General features: G+C 44.1%; 1 protein-coding gene across 1 annotated transcript; it reads right to left on the reverse strand.

Moving 5' to 3' along the window:
- Positions 1-1,819: 1,819 nt before the first annotated feature.
- LOC116517861 (ectonucleotide pyrophosphatase/phosphodiesterase family member 7-like) lies at positions 1,820-20,741 on the reverse strand. The gene is made up of 4 exons (XM_032231033.1): positions 20,486-20,741; positions 15,819-15,964; positions 7,755-8,381; positions 1,820-2,347 (listed from the first exon to the last, which is right to left on the reverse strand). The coding sequence occupies exons 1-4, from the start codon at positions 20,739-20,741 to the stop codon at positions 2,051-2,053; spliced, it is 1,326 nt and encodes a 441-aa protein (XP_032086924.1). The 3' UTR covers positions 1,820-2,050.
- Between the last annotated feature and the right edge of the window lie 2,863 nt (positions 20,742-23,604).

Genomic DNA, 23,604 nt, shown 5'->3' on the forward strand with positions numbered 1-23,604 from the left:
GATCGAACTCTTGGCAGTTGCCAGAGTTAGACTGCAATACTCCTTTCTAATTATTGCACAGAAAGGAAGGAAGGAAGGAAGGAAGGAAGGAAGGGAAAAGGAAGAGCAAAGCAATAGCACTTAGACTCATATACCGCTTCATAGTTCTTTTACAGCCCTCTCTAAGGGGTTTACAGAGTTAGCCACTTGCCCCAAATATCTGGGTCCTCATTTTACCCACCTCGGAAGGATGGAAGGCTGAGTCAACCTGGAGCCTGGGGAGATTTGAACTGCCAAATTGGAGGCAGCCGGCAGGCAGCAGAAGTAGCCTGCAGTACTGCACTCTAACCACTGCGCAACCGTGGCTCAACAGAGCACTATCTCTGTTGGGTTAAAATGGGTAGGTAGATATTGTAGAAATATGGTGAGTCCCAGACCATGTGAGACTTTTATTGGTAGCCATCAGACTCTTGATGCACCTGGAAACACACAGGTGATCAGTGCGGCTCATGAAGCAGAAGTGTTTACATGGGCATACTGAGGCATATACATCCATCTGGTGCATTTAGAGCCAAGGTGGCGCAGTGGGTAGAGTGCAGTACTGCAGGCCACTTCAGCTGACTGCTAGTTCAGCAGTTCAGCGGTTCAAATCTCACTGGCTCAGGGTTGACTCAGCCTTCCATCCTTCCGAGGTGGGTAAAATGAGGACCCGGATTGTTGGGGGTGATATGCTGACTCTGTAAACCGCTTAGAGAGGGCTGAAAGCCATATGAAGCGGTATATAAGTCTAACTGCTATTCTGGAAGAGTTGAAGCTTCCGGCAAGTGTTCAAGGGCTGTCGCCTAGCCAGCAAGTGTCAGTAGTCACGCCACTAAGTGTCTAGTGTGATAAGATGACTGACTGAAGCTAAGAAGCCCTGTATTGAATCTACTATTACGTATCTTGGGTTCTAGGATAATGAAGAACAGATGGAGGCTTCCTTCTCTGCGGTATCTTTTTATGGAGTAGAACAAAGAGATGATATCCAGTCTGCATTTCCTTTTTATGAGATTAAACTTTCCCAATTCCTTTCATCTTTTTTGAAGGTCTGTTTTTAGTCCATCATCATCTCTATTGCCTTTTCCTGAGCAATTCTGATTGTCAGGAAGAACCTTTCACCAGAAAATTTGGGATTTGCTGCTAATATTGCTTTGCTAGTAGCAGAGACATCACCCTGCCAAGCAAAGTATGTCTAGTTAAGGCTATGGCTTTCCCACTTGCAATGTTTCAGCAGCAACTGAAAGCCACAGAGGGAGAGAGAGAAATGGGGATAAAATGAGTCTTTAATGCTGCTCAAAACCACATACAGACCAAGGACTGTGATGTCTCTGGGTCTTGAGATTAAGAAACCCACAGGAAGTTTCCAGCAGGGCTAAAGCATATTAAGATGCAGTTATTGTTTTAACAATTTTCCCCCCAGTTGCAATGTGTGGCTGTGAAAGCTGGACCATAAGAAAGGCTGAGCGCCAAAGAATGGAGGCCTTTGAACTCTGATGCTGGAGAAGACTCCTGCGAGTCCCTTGGACTGCAAGGCGATCCAATTGGTCAGTCCTAGAGCAGATCAACCCTGATTGCTGTTTAGAAGGCCAGATCCTGAAGAGGAAACTCAAAGACTTTGGCCACCTAATGAGAAGGAAGGACTCACTGGAGAAGAGCCTAATGTTGGGAAAGATGGAGAGCAAAAGAAGAAGGGGCCGACAGAGAAGGAGGTAGCTGGATGGAGTCACTGAAGCAGTCAGCAAGACCTTGAATAGACTCCGGGGGATGGTAGAGGACAGGAAGGTCTGGAAGAATGTCATCCATGGGGTTGCAATGGGACAGACATGACCTCGCAACTAACAACAATGTTTTGTTGTGATAAGGTAGCCCATCACTCACTCTTTTTTAGATCTTCAAGGATTTCCAAAACTTATGAGATGAATATATGTTTCTTGCCCAGGATCTCCCATAATACATCCATGTCTTTCTTTATAAAGCAAAGGGGAAAAGCATGGATTTTCTTTGATGATGGATTATCTACCTTATGTCAAAGCTAGATGGCCATCAGGAGAAAGAGGAGACCGATGGTCCCAAAACCTAGGAGAGGAACAAGGCGTTTGCCCGATGCTGACGACCTCAGCATGTCTTCAGTCAATGCCAAGGAGCCATTGTTCAGTTCTGGCCGGACTCCTAGCAGCTTGCACATCAGAGGATAAATGTGGATGCTGTCAAAAGGTTCCGCTAAATACCCCTTCTTGAAATCGGGACCAAAAGCTCTAAAGATGGTCTTCATGTCCATGCCTTCGTTGTCGAAACCGTGGTCCCCTTTGTTGATGTAGAGAATAAACCTCTGTGAAGGAAACAATGGAAAGAAGCCTTCTTAATAATGCAGCTATTTTAAAAGGAAAAGATTGCTAAGTGTCATTGAACAATTTAAAATCAGAAAACATTAAAAATACCATCCTATCCTTTTCCCTCTCTCCCTCTCTCCCTCCCTACATTCCTCCCTCCCACTCTCCCTCCTTGTTTTCCTCCCTCCTTCTCTTCATCCTTACTTCCCTCCCTCCCTCCCTCTCTTTTTCCTTGTTTTCCTCCCTCCCTAGCTCTTTTCCTCCCTCCCTCTCTTCTTCCTTGTTTTCCTCCCTCCCTCCCTCTTCTTCCTTGTTTTCCTCCCTCCCTCTCTTCCTCCTTGTTTTCCTCCCTCCCTCTCTTCTTCCTTGTTTTCCTCCCTCCCTCCCTCCCTCCCTCCCTCCCTCTCTTCTTCCTTGTTTTCCTCCCTCCCTCTCTTCTTCCTTGTTTTCCTCCCTTCCTCCCTCTCTTCTTCCTTGTTTTTCCCCCTCCCTCTCTTCTTCCTTGTTTTCCTCCCTCCTTCTCTTTTTCCTTGCTTCCCTCCCTCCCTCCCTCTCTTTTTCCTTGTTTTCCTCCCTCCCTAGCTCTTTTCCTCCCTCCCTCTCTTCTTCCTTGTTTTCCTCCCTCCCTCCCTCTTCTTCCTTGTTTTCCTCCCTCCCTCTCTTCCTCCTTGTTTTCCTCCCTCCCTCTCTTCTTCCTTGTTTTCCTCCCTCCCTCCCTCCCTCCCCCTCTTCTTCCTTGTTTTCCTCCCTCCCTCTCTTCTTCCTTGTTTTCCTCCCTTCCTCCCTCTCTTCTTCCTTGTTTTTCCCCCTCCCTCTCTTCTTCCTTGTTTTCCTCCCTCCTTCTCTTTTTCCTTGCTTCCCTCCCTCCCTCCCTCTCTTTTTCCTTGTTTTCCTCCCTCCCTAGCTCTTTTCCTCCCTCCCTCTCTTCTTCCTTGTTTTCCTCCCTCCCTCCCTCTTCTTCCTTGTTTTCCTCCCTCCCTCTCTTCCTCCTTGTTTTCCTCCCTCCCTCTCTTCTTCCTTGTTTTCCTCCCTCCCTCCCTCCCTCCCTCTCTTCTTCCTTGTTTTCCTCCCTCCCTCTCTTCTTCCTTGTTTTCCTCCCTTCCTCCCTCTCTTCTTCCTTGTTTTTCCCCCTCCCTCTCTTCTTCCTTGTTTTCCTCCCTCCTTCTCTTTTTCCTTGCTTCCCTCCCTCCCTCCCTCTCTTTTTCCTTGTTTTCCTCCCTCCCTAGCTCTTTTCCTCCCTCCCTCTCTTCTTCCTTGTTTTCCTCCCTCCCTCCCTCTTCTTCCTTGTTTTCCTCCCTCCCTCTCTTCCTCCTTGTTTTCCTCCCTCCCTCTCTTCTTCCTTGTTTTCCTCCCTCCCTCCCTCCCTCCCTCTCTTCTTCCTTGTTTTCCTCCCTCCCTCTCTTCTTCCTTGTTTTCCTCCCTTCCTCCCTCTCTTCTTCCTTGTTTTTCCCCCTCCCTCTCTTCTTCCTTGTTTTCCTCCCTCCTTCTCTTTTTCCTTGCTTCCCTCCCTCCCTCCCTCTCTTTTTCCTTGTTTTCCTCCCTCCCTAGCTCTTTTCCTCCCTCCCTCTCTTCTTCCTTGTTTTCCTCCCTCCCTCTTCTTCCTTGTTTTCCTCCCTCCCTCTCTTCCTCCTTGTTTTCCTCCCTCCCTCTCTTCTTCCTTGTTTTCCTCCCTCCCTCCCTCCCTCCCTCCCTCTCTTCTTCCTTGTTTTCCTCCCTCCCTCTCTTCTTCCTTGTTTTCCTCCCTTCCTCCCTCTCTTCTTCCTTGTTTTTCCCCCTCCCTCTCTTCTTCCTTGTTTTCCTCCCTCTCTCCCTCTCTTCTTCCTTGTTTTCCTCCCTCTCTCCCTCTCTTCTTCCTTGTTTTCCTCCCTCCCTCTCTTCTTCCTTGTTTTCCTCCCTCTCTCCCTCTTCTTCCTTGTTTTTCCCCCTCCCTCCCTCTCTTCTTTCTTGTTTTCCTCCCTCCCTCCCTCCCTCCCTCTCTTCTTCCTTGTTTTCCTCCCTCCCTCTCTTCTTCCTTGTTTTCCTCCCTCTCTCCCTCTTCTTCCTTGTTTTTCCCCCTCCCTCCCTCTCTTCTTTCTTGTTTTCCTCCCTCCCTCCCTCCCTCCCTCCCTCTCTTCTTCCTTGTTTTCCTCCCTCCCTCCCTTCTTCCTTGTTTTCCTCCCTTCCTCCCTCTCTTCTTCCTTGTTTTCCTCCCTCCCTCTCTTCTTCCTTGTTTTCCTCCCTTCCTCCCTCTCTTCTTCCTTGTTTTCTTCCCTCCCTCCCTCTCTTCTTCCTTGTTTTCCTCCCTTCCTCCCACTCTTCTTCCTTGTTTTTCCCCCTCCCTCTCTTCTTCCTTGTTTTCCTCCCTCCCTCTCTTCTTCCTTGTTTTCCTCCCTCCCTCTCTTGTTTTCCTCGCTCCCTCTCTTCTTCCTTGTTTTCCTCCCTCCCTCTCTTCTTCCTTGTTTTCCTCCCTTCCTCCTTGTTTTCTTCCCTCCCTCCTCCCTCTCTCTCTCTCCCTCCCTTCCTTATTTCCTTCCCTCCACCCTCCCTCCCTCTCTCCCTCCCTCCCTACCTTTCCCTCTCCTTGTTTTCCTCCCTCCCTCCCCTTCTGCTGTTCATAAGGGCAAACCAGTGATGACCAGAAGACTGCCTGCAAGTTCTAACTCTTTACAGTCCCACTGATCAAATGCAGCAACCCTCTGGACTTGCTACCGTAGCAGCCACTACATGTCACTGTTGCTCTACTCAAAGAACGACAAAGGTGAAGAGCAAAGAGCCTCTTGCATCAAAGCCATCTTAGGTGCAGCCCTGGAGAGGCGAAGAAGGGTTTTTGAGCCAGGTGATGGGCAGTTGGGAAAATGGGCTTGATGGCCAATGGCATTTTGAGACCTTCTCCTATCAGGACTCCAGAGGAGAAGCTCACACACCTGCTCTCCGATGTCCTGCCCAGATCCTCTCCTTGCCCTGATAGCAATTCAGAAGCGGGGGAAGAGATTTTACACAGAGGGTAAAACTGAACTGAAATCTCATAGGTTCTCCTGCTTTGAGCAGTGGGCTGGACTAGAAGACCTCTGAGGTCCCTTTCCGGCTCATCCGTTCTATTCTGTTCTAAGATTCCAGCGGGCAAGCGCTGGGATCCACTGCAGTTTGCAGATTTCTGGTTGTTGTTTGTTTGTTTCTCTTTTTAACATCTGCAAGTGGTGGCATGGTTATGGTGATAAGGACAGAGGAGAGCGTTCAGAAGGAAAGGTCACCATCTGAAAGTGCGGAATTAAAAAGGCCATTATGCAACGGCCACCTTTCTGTGCGAAATTGCATGTTATTGTTTATTGATCAGCTGAGGATATCAGGGCCTTGAGGGGGTAGTGGAATGTGGAATGCTAATAGTGGTTAATAGGCTAAGGAAGGAATGCTTTAAAATGAAAAGTGTTTACATTGATTTCTCTTGCAATGAGAGTTAATGTATTAACTTGACTTCAATATGAAGAGCAGGAATATGTGATCTTTAAAAAAAAAAAGAAACACCAAATCACCCCAAAAATAAATAACCAAAAATAGATGGGGTTGCTGCTTGCCATGACCTCAAGTTCCCAAGGATGTTCTGGACCAACTGAGATGATTTTTTCTTTCTTTCTTTCCTGGTTGGTAGCCTTGCTTACAAGCCCAGGCCTGGCACTTGCAACCCACTGTATTTCTCTTCTAAGAATTGCCTATGGAGATCGTGGGATCTTAAGAGGAGAAAGGCTTTACATTCTTCAAAATAATGACAAGGCTGGAAGCTGTTTTGCTTTACATTGGGAAGAGGAGGAGGAGGAGGAGAGGAAGGAGGAGGAGGAGAGAAACAAGGACAGGAAGAGAAGGAGGAGGAGAGAAAGGAGAAGAAGGAGAAGAGAAATGTGGAGGAAAAGGAAAAGAAGCAGGAAAAAGAAGAAAGAGAAGAGAGAAAGAGCAGAACTGGAGGAGGAAGGGGAGGAGATGAAGAAGAAAGGAAGAAGGGAAAAGGAGAAGAGAAGGAGGAGATGAAAGGTAGAAGGAAGAAGAAGGAGAAAGAAGAAGATGAGGAGGAGATGAAGAAAGGAAGAAGGGAGATGAAGAAGGAAAAAAGGAAGAAGGAGAAGGTGGAGAATAAGATGAAGATGAAGAAGAGGAGGAGGAGATGAAGGAGAAAGGAAGAAGGGAGATGAAGAAAGAAGGAAGAAGGAGAAGAAGAGGAGGAGGAGGAAGAGATGAAGAAAAAAGGAAGAAGGAAGGAGAAGGAGTACAGGAAGAGGAGGAGGAGGGGAGGATAATTGTCAAAGGAAACAGATGACCAAGGGAGATGTCAATGAGGAGATTATTAGATTGTATCTCAGACCTGAAATAGATAATGGTTTCAAAACATCTGAAGAGCCATCAGTTGGGAATGATTCAATTCTGAATTTCCTACATCCAACAGGAGATGTCTATATAATCCACCATATCACTTCCTGATTCTGTCTGCAACGGTTGAGAGCTGGAAAGCTTATGGATACTTAACTCCTCACATAAAAATACAGCTCCCCTACTCAGCCCACCGATCCCATCTCGGTGAGGTTCTCCTCACACGTATGTGCTAGTTGTTCCCAACTCTAGGGGACGGTGCTCATCTCCATTTCAAAGCCAAAGAGTCAGCACTGTCCAATTAAACTTGCTGAATTCCTCCCATCTTTAGAAAGTCTGTTTCTAGTCCATCATCATCATCTCTACTGCCTTCCTCTGAGCAATCCAGAGAGCAAATCTTGATCTCTGAGGAAGATCCTTTCGCCAGGAAATTTTGGATTTGCTGCTAGTACTGCTTTGCTACAAGCAGAGACATCACTCTGCCAACAAAAGTGCGTCTAGTCAAGCCTCTGGTTCCCTAGTTGCAATGGATGGCTGTGAAAGTTGGACCATAAGGAAGGCTGAGTGCCAAAGAATGGAGGCCTTTGAACTCTGGTGCTGGAGAAGACTCCTGCGAGTCCCTTGGACTGCAAGGCCATCAAACCGGTCAGTCCTGGAGGAGATCAACCCTGACTGCTCTTTAGAAGGATAGACCCTGAAGGGGAATCTCAAATACTTTGGCCACCTAATGAGAAGGAAAGACTCAATGGAGAAGGGTCTTATGCTGGGAAAGACTGAGGGTAAAAGAAGGGGATGACAGAGAATGAGGGGGCTGGATGGAGTCACCAAAGCAGTCGGTGTGAGCTTAAATTGACTCTGGGGATGGTAGAGGACAGGATGGTCTGGAGGGACATTGCCCATCAGGTCGCAATGGGTCGGACACAACTTCGCAACTAACAACATCAAAGTCAAGGACTATTTCTAATTTACATCAGATAGTTTTGCACGATTCCTCTCTGCTTTTTTGAAAAAATAAGCAAGTTCTTACACACAATTACGCATCATCCACTTCTGATTTCACACCAGACTTACCCCGTTGATCGCGTAACCGGAATCCCCATAAACCAGGATTGGCAACACACGTTCGTGCTTGGCATAGTGAAAATGTTCAGGAAACTCTTCCTTTTTGTAGACATGCAGATGAGGGTGAGCACCTTTTAGTTTCTTGTAAATTTCTTCTTCTTTCCCTTTTTTGGGTAATATCATCCCAAATCCCCCGTAATCAAGAATGTCAAACTTCACGAGATCTTTGAATTTAATGTAATCTTTCAACAAGATCTCTTCGACCGCCGGTTTCTTTTTGACCGTGGTCATGCCGTGGTCAGATGTAATTATGACATTGAGGGTATCTTCCAACTTGTGTTTTTTTATTGAGGTGAGCAGGTAACCGAGGGTTCGATCAATTTGTCGGATTATTTTTTTCCGGGCCTCAGTCTCCGGGCCAACGGAATGACCGATATTGTCAGGTTCCCCATAATAAAGGGTGACAAAATCAAAGTCTTCTTTAGCAAACCAGTTCATGACAATGTCGATGTTCTCTCGCCACTCAGTCTCGTTCCTGTCGGGGTGATTGGAGGATTCTGCCAATCGTCTCATGACTGACTGACCACTGTAGTTGGCATTGCCCCCTGGATAGTGAAAAGAGGCAGCTTTTTTCCCCTAATTCAGAAAGATGAAAGAAAGAAAGAAAGAAAGAAAGAAAGAAGGAAGGAAGGAAGGAAGGAAGGAAGAGGGAGGGAGGGAAAGAGGGAGGGAGGGAAAGAGAGAGGGAGGGAAAAAGAGAGGGAGGGAGGAGGAAAGGAAGGAAGGAATAAGAAAAAGAAAGAAGGAAAGAAGAGAGAATAAAGGAAGGAGGGGGAATGAAGAAGAAAGGAAACAAGAGAAAGGAAGCAAGGAAGGAAGGGAAGGAAGGGAAATAAAGGAGGGAAGGAAGAGAAAGAAAGAAAAGAAAAAAGGAAGGGAGAATAAAGGAAAGAAAGAAGAGAGAAAGGAAGCAGTGAAGGAAGAGAAAGAAAAGAGAAAGAAAGAAAGAAAAGAAAAAAGAAAGGAAGGGAGAAGAAAGGAAGGAAGAAGGAAGGAAAGAGAGGAAGGAAGCAAGGAATGAAGGGAAGGGAGGGATATAAAGGAGGGAAGGAAGGGAAAAAGGAAATAAGAAAGAAGAAAAAGAAAAAAGGAAGAAGAAGAAAGGAAGAATGAAGGAAAGAGAGAAAGAAAGCAAGGAATGAAGGGAAAGGAAAAAAGGAGGGAAGGAAGGGAGAGAAAGAAAGAAAAAGAAAAGGAAAAAAGAGATAAATATAGAAGGAAAAGGAAAGAAAAATAAAAATAAATAAGTAAATAAATAAATTGCAAATATAAAAATGTAACATTCAAATCATAGGAGCTCATTGTAAATTTCGCAAACAGACCCCATTTGACAACTTGATACTACAAATATTGATTGCCTATTTTTCTGTCTTTTCTGTACTTTGGGAAAACTGGTACTTTCCATTGCAAATCTTCCCTCTAAGACTTAAGGCATCCAGGACAAATAAACAAAACACTCAAAACATCTTACAATTAAATTTATGAGCATGACTGCAAATGACTTCACGATTATCTGGGAATGTTCCATTGAATTAAATACTGCTTTCTTCAGAATATATGAGTCTAACTGGCAAACACATGAAGTTTAAGCAGAAATAATTTCTCTCTCTCCCAAATTATAGAGTTTTTTTAAAAAAATAATAATACTAATAATATGAATTTCAAAAGAGCAGTAGTCAGGTATCCTTCTTACCACTAATATTGTTATTCTGCTGAATTTAATTTCTAAAGTGCTAAGCTGGGGCTGTAAAGTAATAATATTCTTACTGACATTTAATATACTGGGAAAAGGTCAGATTCAGTATAAAATCTAAGTTGACAAAGCAGACAAATCTTGCAAAGGAATAAAAGAGGAATTTAAGTTCTTAATGTCAGAGCAAGAGTGATGTCCCACATATTTCAAATATTGCTTTTTCCAGGGGACAAGCCTACACTTTTCCTAAGAAATAAAAGCCATTATATTCAGTGGCTCCAAATGCAGTTGAACGTTCATAAAGTCCTTGCTATTTGTGGCTCAAAAGTATTGGAAATTTAAATGGGTAAATTGGATGGTATACATCTCATTGGGCACAATGAGAATCGATCTGCTGAATAAAACTCTGTATTGGTGACAGGAAGGGCATCTGGCCAGTAAACACTCAGCTCCATTCAGTTTCCCCAACTCCATCTTCCTCCAGGAGACAAAGCAATGGAGGTCAGATCCCCTTAAGATTGCCTTGATCTGCCTCATCCCAAGAGAGGGCAGTTAGTCTGGTGAGATTCTTGCAACTAGGCAACCAACAATGAAGAAGCTACCATGATCAGAAGTTGAGAAGTTTAGAATAAGAGAGTTGAAAGGGACTTGGAGGTCTTGTAGTCCAACTCCCTGTTTAGGCAGGAAACGCTACACTACTTCAGACAAATGGTTATCCAACATCTTCTTAAAAACTTCCAGTGTTGGAGCTTTCACAACCTCTGGAGGGAAGTTGTTCCACTGGTTAATTGTTCTAACTGTCTAGATATTTCTCATTAGTCCTAGGTTGCTTCTCTCCTTGATTAGTTTCTACCCATTGCTTTTTGTCCTGCCCTCAGGTGCTTTGGAGAATTTTGACTTCCTCTTCTTTGGGGCAACCCCTGAGATATTAGAAGACTGCTATCATGTCTCCCCTGGTCCTTCTTTTTATTAAACTAGACATACCCAGTTCCTGCAACTGTTCTTCAAATGTTTTAGCCTCCAGTCCCCTAATCATCTTTGTTGCTCTTCTCGGCACACTTTCTAGAGTCTCCACATCTTTTTTACATCGTGGTGACCAAAACTGGATGCAGTATTCAGAGTGTGGCCTTACCAAGGCATTATAAAGTCATATTAACACTTCACATGATCTTGATTCTATCCCTCTGTTGATGCAGCCTAGAACTAACTGTGTTGGCTTTTTTGGCAGCTGCTGCACACGGCTGGCTCCTATTTAAATGGTTGTCCACTAGGAGGACTCCAAGATCCCACTAAGACTCCAAGATCATGTGAACGGTGTGGTTCTGGTTCCTTGGGCCTGGCCTTACATGAACCAAAGTGTGGGCTGTCCTCTGCTTACAACCATGGTAGAGATAAACCAGACTTCTTCAACTTGTATTTTCCAAATGTGATAGATAAAGGAGACACATCATTTCTTGCCAGTATGAGCAGAGATCTAGGTAGATAAGCTGGATAGTGCCAGCGCGGGGAAGCTAACATATAAATAGTACTATTGAAGAAGGATCCAGAAGAAGCCTATTGAACCCTATGGTCAGCTTGGTGGTCTTCTACAGCAGTGGTCTCCAACCTTGGCAACTTTAAGACTTGTGGACTTCAACTCTGGAAATTGAAGTCCACAGATCTTAAAGTTGCCAAGGTTGGAGACCACTGTTCTACAGTCACGACATAAGCCTAAGGTTGAAAACCAGACTTACTACATCTTTTCTATCCTGCTCTACGGAGTGGAGAGTTGGTCTTGGACAGGAAGCCACTTGAAGAGACTAGAAGCATTTGTCTATTAAAAAGATTTTAATTTTTCTCTTTCAAATTCACTCACAAATATACACTCTTATAATTACTGTTAACATTATCGTTATTTTCTTACAAACATATAGAATACAGTTTGGCTCACTATCGTGCCACTCCATGCCTCCATCTTATTTTGCAACAACTTTGCTCCTACTATCTTCTCACCCTTTCCTCTCTGCCTTCTTGTTTCTCCTCTCCTTTATCCTTTCTTCTTTCCCCTCTCGTTCCCCACTCCTCCTCCCTTCTCCTCATTCTTACCCTCTCCCCTCGCTTACTTCCTCTGATTTACCCTTTCTTCCTTTCCCTCCTCATCCTTCCTCCTTTCAGTTGTTGCCCTTGCTTATTTATTTTCTCTGATGGGTATCTAAGTGCTATTGCTCTTCCTTCCTTCCTTCCTTCCTTCCTTCCTTCCTTCCTTCCTTCCTTCCTTCCATGGTGCACAGTGCTTAAAGTGCAATTCTGTAGGATCCTTCTACTGCCTGCTGGCTGCTTGCAGTTTAGCAGTTTGAAACTCCCCAGGCTCAAGGTTGACTCAGCCTTCCCTCCATCTGAGGTGGGTAAAATGAGGACCCAGATTGTTGGTGACAAGAGGCTAACTCTGTAATCCGCTTAGAGAGGGCTGTAAAAGCATTATGAAGAGGTATACTGTATGTCTAAGTGCTATTCCTATTGCCCTTCCTTCCTTCCTTCCTTCCTTCCTTCCTCCCTCCCTCCCTCCCTCCTTCCCTCCCTCCCTCCCTTCTTTCTTTCCTTCCTTCCTTTCTCAGAATGCAGTATCACAGGTTAAGTCTGCCGACTGCCAGCAATTCGATCCTGATTGACTCAAGGTTGACTCAGCCTTCCATCCTTCCGAGGTGGGTAAAATGAGGACCCAGATTGTTGGGGGCAAGAGGCTGACTCTGTAAACTGCTTAGAGAGGGCTGTAAAAGTGCTGTGAAGTGGTATATAAGTCTAAGTGCTATTGCTATTGCCCTTCCTTCCTTCCTTCCTTCTTTCCTTCCTTCCTCAGAATGCAGTATTGCAGACTAACTCTGCCGATTGCCAGGAGTTCGATCCTGACCACCTCAAGGTTGATCCATCCTTCCATCCTTCTGAGGTGTGTAAAATGAGGACCCAGATTGTTGGGGGCTAATATGCTGACATTTGTAAACTGCTTAGAGAGGGCTGTAAAAGTGCTGTGAAGTGGTATATAAGTCTAAGTGCTATTGCTATCATGGTTTCAAAAATCTAATGGACTGGTTTGGACAAAACTCAGGGGCTTTTTCGTGCATCTGTTAATAAAAATAGGAGCGCGAACATCATCGCCAATGTCCGATGATGGATATGGCACAAGGAGAAGAAAGGTCAGCTCTGCTAGTCAGTTACTTTACAGGTTTTGTTGGTAGGATAAAATAGGTCAATCATTTCCGTGGTGTATACAATTATGAGCTCAGAGGAGGAGGACGAGCGAGATATAAGCTTGAATAATTATAGGATGAGAGTCCCAACAGAAATGGGTAGAAGGCAGCAACAACAGATCTTTGTCCCCAGCAGTATTTTTATGAAGAGATGTTATAGTGATCAGCCCACTGCTTCTTAAAACATTGACTTTCTGGGCATTAAAATGTCGCCAATTGGCAGGGATGCTGATATCATTGTACAGAGCCATTAATGTCTCTGAAGCCTTATAGGATTTTCCAGGGTGGAATAGTCCCATGTCAGCTCAAATATTCTTGTCTAAATTTCATTTTAAATGGTAGAGGTAGTCTGTTCTTTCTTTTGTGACTTGCTAAGTTCCATTGCAATGGAATGGAATCTATTCTCCAAAGCAGCCAAGGGTAGGACAAGAAGTAATGGATGGAAGCTTATCAAAGACTAACCAAATCTAGAATTAAGAGAAATTTCCTGTCAGTGACAACAGTCAGTGGAATGGCTTGCCTTCAGAAGCTGTGGCCACTCCATCACTGGAGGCTTTAAGAAGAGATTGGACAATGGTATGAAATGAATAGAATAGAATAGAATAGAATATGGCTGGAAGGGACCTTGGAGGTCTTGTAGTCTAACCCTCTGCTCAAGCAAGAGAACCTATACCATTTCAAATAAGTGGCTGTCTAGACTCTTCTTAAAAACCTCCAGTGATGAAGCACCCACGATTTCTGGAGGCAAGCTGTTCCACTGGTTAATTGTCCTCACTGTTAGGAAGTTTCTCCTTAATTCCAGGTTGCTTCTCTCTTGGTTTAGCTTCCATCCATTGTTTCTTGTCCTGCCCTCAGGTGCTTTGGAGAATAATTTGACCCCCTCTTCTTTGTGGCAGCCCCTCAAATAATTGCTGTCATGTCCTCACACTCTTCTTTTCTTTAGACCAGCCAAGCCCAAATACTGCAATCGTTCTTCATATGTTTTAGTCTCCAGGCTTTTGATCCTCTTAGTTGCTTTTCTCTGAACTTTTTCCAAGGTCTCAACCGCGGTTTTGTAGCGTGGTGACCACAATTGGTTGCAGTATTCCAGGTTGTAAAGAGATTGGATCTATCCAGAATGATATAAGGTCTCCTGCTTGAACGGGATTGGACTAGAAGACCTCCAAGGTCTCTTCCAAGTCTTGTTATTCTATATCCTTAGTCTGGGGTCTTTGGGGGTTTCCCTTTTCCCCCTCTTTAGATTGAGCAGCCCGTTGAATTTCCACGGAGTTAAAATCTGACTCAGAGAGATTTTCCTCCCTGTCATAATTCCAACCGAACAATTTAATAAAACTCTCATACAACCCAATTATGTTGAAACGAGAGAGTATTTACTGTTCCTGCCTCCCTGTTTTATTAACATAATCAACTTTACTAGCAGCTATACACTTGCAATGAGATCTGTTTTACTGGGAACATTATTTGCTTCCTTCCTTTTATTACAACGATTCTTATTGTTCCTGAAAAGTTTTGCAGTGAGACAGCTGGTAGATTTCCCCCCCCCCCCAGCCATTCCCTGTCTCCCATCCTCATTCTTTGCCCTGGATTCTTTGCTTATTCAAATTAAAGTGTTCTGTATCTCTGAGCTTTCTGCTTTTCACGATGAAGATGGCTTTCAATTTGACATAAGCTAGATTTAAGCTGCGTGAGCTTTTTAAAATTCTTGTTCCATGTGTCATTTGAATTAGCATCACCCTTTCCCCTATGTGAGGGCAAAGAAATCATCGCCACGTTCACCGTTGCTAAGCGAAAGACTGTAAGTAATTGAAAAGAAGAAGAAAAAATAAACCATATTGTTTTGTTGGAGTTTTTCAAGGCTGCCACTATGTCTGATGGCCTACTTAGCCTCGTGCTAAAGACTGTAACATGCTTTCTGAGGAATGTACTCTGCAGCCAAAAATGATAGATCGATGCATTACTGGGAAATCAAATGAAATAAAAGCATATTTATTCCATTTAATTGTTCAAAGTAGCATTGGGTGATATCCGACTCCCCTGTTCAACTCTAAATGGCACACAATCTGGCAGATTTAAATATGCAAAGAGCCAAGCTTAAGGAAGGAGCATTTAGGCCATTTTTTAGACTTCAGGTAACAAATAAAAACAATTCACAGAATAACAGAATAGCAGAGTAGGAAAGGGAGCTTGAAGGTGTTCCCTGCTCAGTCAGGAAGTCCCCCATACCATTTCAGACAACTGGTTGTCCTATCTCTTTTTTAAAAGGGATGTAGTGGCTCAGTGTCTAAGACGCTGAGCTTGTCAATCAGAAAGGTCGGTAGTTGTGCGGTTCAAATCTCTAGCACTGCGTAACGGAGTGACCTCCTGTTACTTGTCCCAGCTTCTGCCAACCCAGCAGTAAAATGCAAGTAGAAAAATAGGAACCACCTTTGGTGGGAAGGTAACAGCATTCCGTGCACCTTTGGTGTTTAGTCATGCCAGCCACAGAACCATGGAGACGTCTTCGGACAGTGCTGGTTCTTCGGCTTTGAAACAGAGATGAGCACTGCCCCCTAGAGTCTGGGACGACTAGCACATATTTGCAAGGTGAATCTTTACCTTTATCTCTTATTAAAAGTTTAAAAACTAAATGTCATTTTCCTCATTGTCAACAACGGGTCAGCAATAGCGGTTGCCAAAATGGGATTCTTTACAACCTCTGCTTAGCAGAAGGTTGAGAGTTTGACTTGGACGATAGAACACAGAATGTAGAATTGTCATTATTGGAACGGACCTTGGAGGTCTTCTAGTCCAACCCCCTGCTCAAGCAGGAGACCCTATACCATTTCAGACAAATGGTTGTCCAATCTCTTCTTTAAAACTTCCAGTGTTGGAGAATTCACAACCTGTCTGGAGGCAAGTGGTTAATTGTTCTAACTGTCAGGAAATTTCTCCTTAGTTCTAAGTTGCTTCTCCCCTTGATTAGTTTCCACGCATTGCTGTGCTTAGCAAACCAACTGTAATTCCCAACCTTGTTATATTTAAGGTAGAGGGGCTTCAACTCCCAGAATTCCCCAGCCATGTAGAAACCAAGCCATTGATGACTATTGGATCCATTACCTGATTTTGAGCTGTGATCCAGAGGGGAAGAACTCCATTGTCCCACCATTCGGACTTGTTCTGGGTTTCTTTAAAGCCGTACTTCAGTAGAGTTTCCGTGTTGAACATCATATTATGGATGACTCCGTGATCTTCAATCCAGCGACCTGGGAAAAGAAGATGAGGGGAAATGAACAGTGGCAAAGGATATAGGTCTGTGAGAGGCCACACAGGCCATTTCTGAGGGCCCCAAAGATGTTGCCCTATGTCAGCTCCAGCGCACATGCACATGCTGGCCAGCTGATTTTCAGCCTTGATTTTCAGCCATTTTTCTCCCTCAGTGGGCTTTAGAGAAGCCTCCTGAAGGCGAAAAACAGCCCAACACACAAACCGGAAGTCAGAAAATGGGCTGTTTCTGGCCTCTGGAGGGCCTCTGGGGTGGTGGGGAAGGTCATTTTTGCCCTCCCCAGGCTTCTAGAAAGCCTCTGGAGTCTGGGGAGGGCGAAAAACAGGTCCACCGTGCCATTGCATGCCAAAAGCGGGAGGAGGGGGCATGCATGGGGGGAGGCACATAGAATTATGGGTGTGGGTACGCACACGCATGACCCCTCTCCCCACGCTCCCCCCACTTTTGGCATGCAACATCAAAAAGGTTAGCCATCACTGATATGGGTTATCTAGGAATCCTGCAGCCGTCGTCCACTCTAGCAAAGAAATTGTACATCTGCATGAAAATGTGGCTGAAGAAACACGGCTTAAGTTGAAGGCAAAGGCAAAGGAAGCTGTCCAGTTTTTTTTGAGTCCAGAGAAATGGAACAGTGAACAGAAAGTTTGCCGTTGAGAAAGAGAGAGAAGACCTCCATAGTCCATGTGCATCTTCAGAACCCTATGGACTTCTATGTTGTCCTTCAAAATTCCAGCTTCCTCTTCATCTTTGGACTCCACAAAATTATTTCTTCAGCTGAAACTTGGAAGCAGCTGCCATTAGAACTCAACTGTCTTTGTCAGAGGAAAAAAGAAGAAAACCTGAACAGATACTGCCTGGGTGAGCAGATGTTTACTCAGGAAAAGCTCTCATCTCATCTAAGCAATTGAGAACAAAAGGAGAATTTCTTCTCCAGAGACTGTTCTCCAGCATCTGTTGCTTGTGTTGATTATGAGGGAAGGGAGCCAACACAAGTAGTAGAGGGACAACACAACATCAATGTCTTCTGCATTAAACCTTCTTGGGGGCCTACTTAAAGCAGTTTAGATGTCTCTTCCAAATAGCTTGCAAGACGACCTACTGTGTGTATGTGTGTGTAAATCAACTATCTTCTAAAGAACAGAGCAACGCAGCACATCCCAGCAACACTGAAGCTATATTCAGCTAAGGCTTACACACAACTTTTTTTTTTTGCTGCCCAGCTAGGACTTGATACTTCCTGTCTACTCATGAATATGGTTTAGGACAATCTCACAAATAGTAATAGCATTTAGATTTATATACCGCTTCACAGTGCTTTTACAGCCCTCTCTAAGCGGGTTACAGAGTCAGCCTCTTGCCCCCAACAATCTGGGTCCTCATTTTACCCACCTCGGAAGGATGGAAAGCTGAGTCAACCTGGAGCCTGGGGAGATTCAACCTGCCAAATTGCAAGCAGCTGGCAGTCAGCAGAAGTAGCCTGTAGTACTGCACTCTAACCAGTACACCACCACAGCTCCTTCTTTCCTTCCTTCCTTCCTTCCTTCCTTCCTTCCTTCCTTCCTTCCTTCTTTCCTTCTTTCCTTCCTTCCTAATAGCACAGACTTATATACCACTTCACAGTGTTTTTATAACCCGCTCTAAGCAGTTATAGAGTTAGCCTCTTGCCCACAACTATCTAGATCCTCATTTGAACCACTTCAGAAGGATGGAAGGCTGAGTCAACCTTGTGGCTGGTGAGATTTGAACTCCCAAATTGCAGGCAGCTGGCAGTCTGCAGAAGTAGCTTGCAGTACTGCATTCTAACCCCTGCACTACCGCGTCTCATCAACTATCTTCTAAAGAATGAAGGAGCACAGCAGAAAAAATGCCAACCTCTTGGTTTTTCCATGGAGGCATTCCTAACGATGGGTTATGAGTATGAACTCAACGCATTTAAACCACACATCAAAATATCTGGACGCTGAACAGACCAATCAAATCTTAGATCATTCTATTTTGTTACTAAGATACAAAGGATTTTTGGGTTGGCCGAACATGTGAACATCTGAAATTCCACAGTGCTTTCTCTACCCCACCGCTTCTAAGAAAGAAAAATGCTTGCTAACCTCCACTTTATTTTAACCTCACTAAATTATACCCTAAAATTAATTAGGTGCAAACATTGCCCTTTCTAACCAATCACATTCAAATACTAATTAAATCATTATCTTTGTAATGCATTTACTTTATGGGAAATTCTTTCTAATGAGGAATATTAATTAAAACCTGTTGAATGACTTGTAAGCATATAAGCATATCATCTGCCTGCTTTAATTAATTTCCAGTAAATAATGAGCACATATAAACATGTAATTTGCATTACAGATTTTTTGGGGCTGTCCTGAACATAGTCAGCCATAAAGAAAGAAAAATATATATATCAATTTTTCGCCACTTGCTTCTAAGGAATATATGGAAAATGTGTTTTTTTTTTACGGTAAACATTTAAAGAAAGATCAAATGTTCTACTTTTTTAATATAAAAAGTTTTTAAAATTTTTTTAATCTCACACATACATTTGCAGGAATACATTCTCATAGTTATTATTCACACTGTGTATTAACCCTTTTGAACATTCATTTTTTCCATATAAAAACTAAAATATATAATCAGGAGTGCTTTGCTTACTATCCCCTACATCTGTTTTATTTTACCACAACCATACTTTTCCCACTTTTTTGTTGGCTATAATGATTATGCTGGTCTCACACATTATATTAATGTATAGGATGCACGTTCATGGTTTTGTCTGAGTATATTAGATCAGTCCTATTATGTAGACATGACATAAACACGCCATCCTGGGCCCAATGTTTGGGAAGCCAGGCTCTGCCTGTCACAAGCCAGGACAAAGGGTGAGTGATGGAGGAGTAACACCTCCTTAAAGAAACCTTGGTCCAGCTGGCCCGGCTGGGAGCACCTCGTAAGGGCCCCTCCCCAGGGTTACAGGAGAAGATGGTCAGTGGTTTTGAAGGCGGAAGAGGACTCTACACCCCAATGGCAGATAAAGCGTCAGAACCAGTGGTGGGATTCAACCAGTTTGCACCTATTCGGGAGAACCGGTTCTTAACTTTCTAAGCAGTTTGGAGAACCGTTTGTTGGAAGAAATATCATTTTGTCCCCCCCCCCCCCATTTTACAGAGCTAATCCTGTAAGGAAGGCAGGAAGGAAACATTCTGGTGTTGTTTCTAGTCTAATCTTTATTGACCTGCTTACAGAAACTGCCTCTCCAGTTAACCCTTGTTACATTGTAACAGCTAAAGCAAAGCGCCCATCGACCTGAGTGATGTTGAGTTGGCCATGCCCACCCAGTCACATGACCACTGATCCCTGCCTACCCAGCTGGTCATCAGGGCAGAGAACCAGTTGCTAAATTATTTGAATCCCACCACTGGTCAGAACCATCTTCTAGGAGAAGGGAAACTCTGATTACAAACCTCCACTGCCTCGTGGCTACATGCACTGCTGGAAAAGACTTCAGGAGTCAACTTCCAGGCAAAATCCGGAGCCGGAGTCCTGGAAGCAGTTCATGACTGTGTACAACCACGTTCTGGTTGATGTCATGTCAAGTGGTACCTCACTGGTCTCTACTCACCTCTCCCCTCCCAGTCTTTCATTGCCTGCTCGCCTGGGCTCCTTAGGGCCCCAACAGGAAGCAGTTGCTGGAGCTAAGCAGCCCCCAGGAGAAAGAGTTGGCAAAACAGCTGGTTCAAATTGGATCTGACGGAGAAGGAGGCTCAGCAGAAGCGCCTCACTGAGGACTAGGAGCATAGGCTTTCCAATCAAAGGGAAGATATGCTGGAGTGCAAGGCCAGGTACCGGCGCCTGGAGGCTCAGAGCGCTGAGATGGTCAGCCAGTTCCAGGCCATGATGCAGTCCCACTAGAACAAGGCCCTCCGGCTCTTCGCCACCAGCATTACTTCCCTCCAGCCTTCACCCAAAACCCCACACCAGGAGGCTGAAGCAGACCCCAAGTCAGAATTTCTGCCCCCCTACAATCTGCACAAAAGGACCCCGAAGGGGGAGACTCTCTGCAGCAACATAAACGTTCATTGCACATATCCAAGAGCCAAAGTGGCGCAGTGGTTAAATGCAGCACTGCAGGCTACTGCTAGATCAGCAGGTCAGCGGTTCAAATCTCACCGGCTCAGGGTTGACTCAGCCTTCCATCCTTCCGAGGTGGGTAAAATGAGGACCCAGATTGTTGGGGGCAATATGCTGACTCTCTGTAAACCGCTTAGAGAGGCCTGAAAGGCCTATGAAGCGGTATATAAGTCTACTGCTATTGCTATTGCTATATCCACCCCAGGGGCCGTAGTTTGAGGACCCCTGATTTAATGCAATATAAAAAAGGGAAATAAATTTTCTGCGGACCACCCAAAATTTTCTCACGGATCACCGGTTGGTGACTAATGCTCCAGAAAATAGTTAGGGCTGAAAAAATAATACAGGACGGCCATACCTGTGATAATTGTAAAATGCGAAGGTGAAGTCATAGTCACAAAGGGAGGTGTGATATATTTTGCTTTCACTCCTTCTTTAGCCAAGTAATCCATATGAGGAGTATCTACATCCTCATCATAATTCCATCGGAAGCCATCAAAGGAGATCAGGAGAAGTTTGTGGGCACCTGTTGTCTTCTCCTTCTGGACAGCTGGATAGCAGACCACACCAGCTAGAAGGCTCAAGATGAGAGCCAAGATGTTTTGTGTCTTCATTGTGTTGCTCTGGCTTGCAAGAAGGTGCTTTGTTCAGTTGTCCTTCTGCTTTTCTACTCTCGGAGGGTCGTAAAAGCCAAATTTTTATCAGAGCAAAGCTCAGCCTAGATAAGATTAGCCACTGCTGTGTCACTGAGCTTGCTGATATCACAGGAGGAAGAAGAATGAGCCAAGTATTAATTATGGTAAATACAGCTGTCTTTTATGATGTTAAAAGATTGGGGCAATGGGGAATAAAGAAGGAAGAGAAATCATATTATTTGTTGATGTTGGGACACAGCTATTCGGTGATTAATTATTTGAGGTGGTGGTGACAGAATTAAGGCAAAAAGTAAATTTGATGCACTGGATGGTACACTTTGTAATCATAATCATAATAAAAAAAAATGGAAGGGGGGATTTGCCTAGAATTGTACATACAATAATAATACATACAATTTTTCCTTTCCTTTCCTATCCTTTCCTTCCCTTCCCTTCCCTCCCCTCCCCCTCCCCTCCCCTCTACCCTCTCCTCCCTTCCCTTCCCAACTATTTTTAATGCATATCTTATTATCTATGGAAATGTCTCTTAAAAATTGTTTTAAATAGGAAAGGTCTTATAAATATATTGAATTATAAGAGTGGATGGCTATAATAAATTTAAATTACTACTAATGGTAATAATAGTAATAACAACTCTGGTCAGCTTACATCTTACTAGTTTATTTATGTTTTATATTTAGAGGCCATCCAGCTCCCTCATAGTACATATCCAAGTTGCAGTTTTTGTAGACCAACTTAGAAAAAAAATGATTAAGCTACCCGCATCTCCCTAAAATCTAACATCTTTGTTTATGGCATCACTAGAGCCGTGGTGGCACAGTGGTTAGAATGCAGTACTGCAGGCTAATTTTGCCGACTGCTAGCAGTTCAATCCTGACTGGCTCAAGGTTGACTCCGCCTTCCATCCTTCCGAGATGGGTAAAATGAGGACCCAGATTGTTGGGGGGGGGGGCAATAGACTGACTCTGTAAACCGCTTAGAGAGGGCTGCAATGCACTGTGAAGTGGTATATAAGTCTAAGCACTATTGCTATTATGACACTATTGTACCTGGCCTGCTATCCATTGTTATTCCCAATCACCTGTATGGAGAGGGAACAAATGTTTGTATCTTGCATTTAAGGCAAACACATCGTGAGTCAAGGCACCCAATGAAACTCTAATATCCTTTGGTATTGACACTTCTCCAAATGTAGAGAGGTGGTCCTTGTCAGAGAATTCATGACTGGCAGAGATGTGGTAATAAGGTCGGCCAATGAATAGGCGTAGCAACTATGTCAGTCAATAAGGGCTGTTTAGAAACTGAAGCAGTATTTGCTGGAGACAGCTCGGCGCTTGGACATGGCTTAGCTGTATTAAGCTCTGAGCTTGGACTTGTCTGCTCTGAGCTGAAGCAATCTCTCCTTTCTATCACGTTGGAGGAATCTGCTGTTGGTATTGTACATTTATTCATGTGTTTTTTGTATATAAAAAAGTTGAGGAATCCTGATGAATCAGTTATCTGTGTGTGCTTTCTGGATTTGATTTCTACTGCAAAGTTTGTGACTTTATTTGGAGGGGGAGGGGAAGAAACCCTGAGCCTCAAAAAGGCACTGCTGCTTTTATGGGGGAACCATTGTTGTGCATTTCTGCGCTAAAGTAGAAATGAAAAGAATTACATTCAAAGGTGAAAATTCTTGGAGGGTTTAAGAACACCTTAGGAACACTTTTGCAGTGCAAAAAATGTGATAACTTTGACAATTGAGCTTCTGGCTTTCATTCCTACTGCTTTATAATTAGCCAACCTGGTTTGCTGATGTCTGGCTAACCTAGATGAATGCCAGGTGACCCCCTTTTTTGGGGGGGGTGGTTATAAAGGAATCCACTACATTTGGAAGATGGGAAGCTCAATAATTAAAACTGGGGCTTGTTCTAGAGAAGGCAAGAGAAGAAAATTAAACTGCCAACAATGAATAATGAGAAATCTTTGACGGAATTAGCGATGCTGACAGATGCATAAGACTTCCTGATTTCCTCTGGAACTAAAAGTTTTAACAAGGAGAGAGAGACACACACTCATACACACACACAGAGAGAGACATACACACATATAAAGAAACAAAGACAGACAGAGAGACAGAGTCAGAGAAAGAGAGAGACAGACTGACAGAGAGAGAGAGAGACAGAGAGAAAGACAGAGAGCGAGAGACAAAGAGAGAGACAAAGACACACACACACATACAGACAGAGAGACAGAGAGACAGTGTCAGCGACAGAGAGAGACAGAGAGACACACACAGAGAGAAACAAAGACAGACAGACAGACAGAGAAAGAGAGACAGAGAAAGAGAGAGACAGAGAGAGACACACTCACACACACACAGAGACAGAGACAAAGAGACACAGACAGACAGCAACAGAGAGAAACACACACAGAGAGACAGAGAGAAACAAACACAGACAGAGAGACAGATAGACCCAGAGAGAGAGAGAGAGAGAGAGAGAGAGAGAGAGAGGGAGAGAGAGAGAGGGAGAGGGAGGGAGGGAGGGAGGGAGGGAGAGAGAATGCAAACCTGGAATAAATTTCTCCTTTCCTGCCCAGGGGGATTGAGAGAACTTCATTTCTGGAGATGGAAAACAGATTTACATTTTCTTGGGACTGTAAGATTTCACCTGCAGGTTAATCAAGAAATGGTCACATTTAGTTAAGTAATTGATCGGGGCAGCTTCCAGTAGGTGATGCATATTTCAGTAGCTGTTCCGGGGAAATTTTTTTAAAAAAATCACTGGTTCACTTTTCAAATCTAGTGGGGTGTTTGTTAGCTTAGGTCAGTGATGGCTAA

Source organism: Thamnophis elegans, chromosome 14 (genome assembly GCF_009769535.1).
Source record: "Thamnophis elegans isolate rThaEle1 chromosome 14, rThaEle1.pri, whole genome shotgun sequence".
In the NCBI taxonomy this organism is placed as follows: Eukaryota; Metazoa; Chordata; class Lepidosauria; order Squamata; family Colubridae; genus Thamnophis; species Thamnophis elegans.

Bases quoted from the DNA above. Each gene is read 5' to 3' on its own strand.
- LOC116517861 (XM_032231033.1), bottom strand. From the start codon at position 20,741: ATGAAGACACAAAACATCTTGGCTCTCATCTTGAGCCTTCTAGCTGGT. The intron at 8,382-15,818 runs GTAATGGATCCA...TTTCTGAATTAG, and splicing joins GGATCACAGCTCAAAATCAG to GGGAAAAAAGCTGCCTCTTT. The intron at 2,348-7,754 runs GTAAGTCTGGTG...TTTCCTTCACAG, and splicing joins CCGGTTACGCGATCAACGGG to AGGTTTATTCTCTACATCAA.